At 34.4% G+C, this 5,272-nt stretch overlaps 1 protein-coding gene across 1 annotated transcript in view; it reads right to left on the minus strand.

The window, feature by feature from the left end:
* LOC105563376 (lachesin-like) overlaps window positions 1-5,272 on the minus strand; it is a 116,452-nt gene that overhangs the window by 74,321 nt on the left and 36,859 nt on the right. The window contains exon 2 of the mRNA XM_012014932.1: window positions 4,628-4,836. Coding sequence (XP_011870322.1) covers window positions 4,628-4,760 — 133 coding nt within the window. The 5' untranslated portion in view covers window positions 4,761-4,836. The remainder of the gene's footprint in view (window positions 1-4,627; window positions 4,837-5,272) is intronic.

Genomic DNA, 5,272 nt, shown 5'->3' on the forward strand with positions numbered 1-5,272 from the left:
GAGAGAGAGAGGGAGAGAGAGAGAGAGAGAGAGAGAGAGAGAGAGAGAGAGAGCCATTATGCATTTATCTATGTTCAATTTTCTACGAAATAAACGTGATTATAGATGGAGCTCTTCCGAATATCCAAGTTACGATCGAATCGGAAATTTCCTGTTTGAAAGTTTTCCTCAGATCGAGATTCTGATCGAAACTGTCGGACGCGAATACTTTCAACTCGAACTGATTGAAACTTACAGGCCGATAATTGGATCGTAGCCATCGCTAGCGAGACGTATATCCGAATGGATGCAATCGTGTTGCTTTGTCAGGTTGACTGTAGGGTCGCCGCTAAGGACTGAATCGACGGTAAACGGCATGCAACTCTCTCCGGATCTCTTTTGCAGATACTGTTTCTGTTAAAGAGTTTAGAATAGAAATCTCAGCCGCAGAAGATCACGGATGCACTTGCCGGAAAATAACTTGAAAATTTCAGCTTTAATCAGCTACGTAAAAACCTTACGACGCACAGTGCATCGTTTAAGCACATTCCATCAAAATTTAATTCCCCAGAGACCAACAGAGCTATATTTTATCCCTTTTTTATTTCCACTTCCGATGTTATCGCGTCGCGCGACTGGTCTTCTGTGTAGATTTATGGACACTATTTTTTAAGAAGAAAACGCCTTATAACCAGCTGCACACTATTTTTAGACTCGAGCAAGAAGGTGACTTGTCCATTTGTCATTGCGAAAATTGTAACAAAACAATGATTTCAAGAATATTTGCCATGTCAAATTTTTTCTATACCTATTTCTTGATATCATATATGTATATGAATGATTTGAAGAAATTCTATGTTTGTGTTCCTTTGTTTCTTTATTATACTTGAACGACTATAGCTAACGTAACAAAAAATCAAATATTAATAAGCTTTAATAATGCTGTAAACGTTATCATTTTTTCTTGTAAAATGGTAATTGTTCTTATCATTTAAGAATTCATAAAATTTATACTTTTTAAAAAGATAAAAAGCGCTTGACACACAACTTTACTAATAATATTTTTTTTAATATACCTAAAAGTCTAATATAGTTATAATAACTTAGAGATGCAGGAGTATTTTAATATACAAAAATAAATATGGGAACATTTAAAAAGAAAATAATTTTGTAGAGGTATTAATGTAAGACACGTGTAAGTATATTATTTAAATCTACTTTTCCTAGAAGAATTAATAAAGAAGTTATTAAAAAGTAGATAATTAAAAAGTTACTGTAACTGAAACCTTAAAAAATAACCTTTTTTAAAAAAATTGTAGTAACTAAAATAAAACTTACATACTATATGTAATTCTTTTATTACCCTATTGCGATATTAAAAATATTATATCCAATATACTATAAAATGCTTCTGTATTATACATAAATATAGAGTCGAAGTTTCTTAAGAAAAATATGTGATATTCTATGTTATCTCTCAAAAATTCTTGAAGATAAGATATACAATAAGATACATTTAAACAATGCAAAAAATATATAATATACATACAGGGTGGCTTTAATTGTTTCGGCCAAACTGTAAGAACTTGTAATATTTAATTCCACATTTAAATAACATAAGATGACTTTTGTAGCTTAAATGTAAAAATCAATACTATACGTATATAATATCGTGAGTGATTTTTTGTAATATTTACAATTTTTTTGTAATATTCACACATCTGTAAACGTGTGTGATCAATGTTATATTAACATTGATAACTAATGTGTTCATTAGTGCGATTTTTTGTGTTATTAGAACATCTGTAAATATGAAGAACACAGTAACCAGTCAATTTACTACTGTGTATAGCGTTGATCTAGCTATTTATTATTTCCAAATGTTTTCGCGTTCTGCCTGAATAAAACTTTAAATTTTCTACAATTATCGACATTTAACAATAGCCAATTGCAAGCTCCTCTATCATCATTCATGATCAAAAATTTTAATAGTACTTGTTTTCAACAACGGTAACATTCAAATAAAATTCAATTTTTGTGTTGTATGGTAATACTTCTATTCATAGAGCACACAAAGGAAAAATAAAAACACTTTTGGAGTATAACAGAAACCGATAGCTAACGGTTAAACCTGTTGCGAACTCAATCTGTTCAAGTGCTATTAGGATATCGTAATTGTACTTTCAAGTCGCAGTTTCGCAAAGATACATGGTCTATCTTTGTGAAACGACAAGATTACAAATAAACTTGGTGCAAAACATGTTTGATTAGCGAAGATTGTATTCAAAATAGGTAAATATAATATTTGAAACGAATATGGGTCAGCGTACAAATGGTTTCACTGATCGATATCGAAATAACATCTGAATGTATCGTGTACAAATTCGAAAACTGAGATTTTGTATAACGACACTTATTTACACAAGCGAAATATGCTCCGTATAAAAAGGAGACAAATTCATAAAATTTAAAATAAAATAGCACGAAAAATTTTCAAAAATGTTTTGCAAAACTTTCATAACTTTTGTCTTATTTAGTGCATCTACCAGAAAAATAAAACTTTTTTCACTTTACTTTACTATGAACGCCACTCGTATTTTACGTTTTTAACAGTAGAGCGTGCGTGGAATTTTACATTTTTGAATGCACATTTCATGCGTTGCGAATGCTCAGAATACCTTTCTCATATTTTTATATGTATATATATTTATGTGTATTTTGCAAATAAACTATCATAGTCTTCTTATTGGCATTTTGGAATACCATGAAATTCAAACAATATTCGCTTCTCTCATAGCAATTCTGTCGCAAATACTTTAGAAAAACATACCAATGTCCAACTCGTATTTTGTTTATATCCTAATACTTGTTACAGTACGATTTTCTTATTTAAATAAATTGCAAAGATTTTGAAACACGAATAATTGCCGTAACTAATGCACGAGACCTTTCATCAAAAAGAAATTGGCGTTTCCAAAGTTTGGAGAATTAAAATGTTATCGGTAGCGCGTGATTGATATTGGTATAAAAGCAAATCTCTTTATAAATTTTACTGCAAATGATTGAGTGGCAAGTATGCTATCATGTTTTGTTTACAAATGTTATATCGAATTCATAAAACATAATATGACGAACACACGCGTGCAGCCAGATTCCACTTTTAATGCTCGTATCGATATGCAGCAGTATATCTGCGCATACTAGGACGTAATTTAAATGCATTAATCCTTTGAGTGGCGAACTATGATATATCGTCATATCATGCGTGCGCCTGGAGTGCCAACGTCGATTTATCGTCGTTGCTGCAACATTCGAGAGATAAACAAGATAGGTATACTTGAATTTTAAACGAGATTTTGTTAACCTCCCATTAAATGCGAATAACTATTAACTCTTACGAGCCACTGGCCTGCAATTATTTATAACTATTGACAATTATGTTAATATTCAGATAAAGGTGTACTTGAATTTTAAACGAGATTTTGTTAAGCTTTCATTAAATGCGAATAACTATTAACTCTTATGAGTCACAGGCCTGCAATTATTTATAGCCATTGACAAGTATATTAATGTTCAGATAAATAAGATGTATAACATCGAGATATCTGTAACATAATATGTGGCTCTTTTTACACTTTCAGTGATATCAACAGCAATTATTATATAACCGCATTAATGGAAACTATCTTGTATGAAATTGTAAGATAATAGGAATAAACCTGTTTCGTTTCCACACACACATATCACATGAATAAAATAGCTCCGTTTGAAGAAAAGGAATGCCCCTACCCCTATAAATATCAAATCACCCTAAAGCTGCACACGACAGGCAGAAATACGTAATACGTACGGCCGTACGTAAGCGAAAAAAACTACATCTATACAAATGGTTTAACTTTATCATATACCTATGTGTGACGATTTTACAAAAAATTTTAAAAAGATTAAATTTGTACCTGAAGGGATTAAATGGATCATAAAATTCGATATTTACAATGTCCGCTGAAAAGACTACCGCCCAGAATCGCAATTCTGGTGCCCTGAATCTTTACCGCTCATTTCTCTAATGCTACTTCAATATCATATGCAGTTTTTTTCGGTTAGTAAAGCAGTATAAACTTTATAAGATTTCTCTTTTATATATAAATAACAAGGATATACAATAAAAATAGAGAGGTAGTTTTCCGTATATTTAACCTAGCTATTTTAAACCCAGCTTTTTGAAAACCTACACTAAAATACACTTAAAAAACCCCCTTTATCTTTAAATTTAAACGAAGCCAATAAATGACAAATCAATGCAATATTAACAATTAATTTCGTCTTGTTTTACTTTATCGTTGTTATTACTACAATAATTCACGCGTGATCACTGATCTATAAAAAATCGTAATCCAATATTTAAACTGAAAGAAGCGTGATATTTGCAGAACAAACTTTCGATAGAACACGCGAATGTCAAGTGGATAAAACAAAAGGAAGCAGTCAATACGAGAATAACGCTCGGAGCTGCCTCTACTTTACGCAGCGCCGGAATCCGCCCGGCTTTGACGACGGGGACGGGGCCGGGGCTGGGGCCGGGGCGTGCGCAAACAACCCGCGGAAAAACATACCCTACCGAAGGGGAATCCGGAAGGTGGTTACTCACCGGTGCGCACCAGCACGTTGACCAGGATGTACAGGACGAGGGTGGTGACCCGGTATCCATGTATTATGATCATCAGCCACTTGGATGCGTTGAATCCCGCCGCGTGCCATAGACCCGTGCCCTCGTGCACCATATTTCCCCGTTCGAGCCTGCCTCAAGGCCGTCGTCGCCCCCCGTGTGCGTTCCTCGCGCCCTCATTCACCGGCACTCTGCGACGTAAGCACCAAACGATATAACAAGGGTGTCATACGGCGATACAGCTCTCGCGTCTCGGTCCGCGTCTACGTGAACGAGCGATTCGAGTCTTCGTGCCGCGACGCGAACCGAGACGTCGTCGAGAGCTCGTTTCCCAAGAGAAACGGTAGGATATTAGTCACGCCGCTGAGGTACTCGGAAATTCCTGACGCGACTTTTACCGTTGCCCTCTTGTCGCAGCTACAATTACGCCAATATATAGCGTCAATTCTATCCGATCCGTGCCGCAGTATAAGTTTCAAGTTAGTTCTAACGGCGAACATTTTATTGGGGAAAGATGAAAGGGACATTTGGATTTATTTTAGGGGCGAGTTTCGAATTTGTTTCTTAGACTTATTCTTGTCAAAAGATATTGGAATCTTAAATTCATAATTGTTAAGGCCCTCCTTC

Source organism: Vollenhovia emeryi, unplaced genomic scaffold, assembly GCF_000949405.1.
Source record: "Vollenhovia emeryi isolate VEMERY1.0 unplaced genomic scaffold, V.emery_V1.0 DF939177.1, whole genome shotgun sequence".
Classification (NCBI taxonomy): Eukaryota; Metazoa; Arthropoda; class Insecta; order Hymenoptera; family Formicidae; genus Vollenhovia; species Vollenhovia emeryi.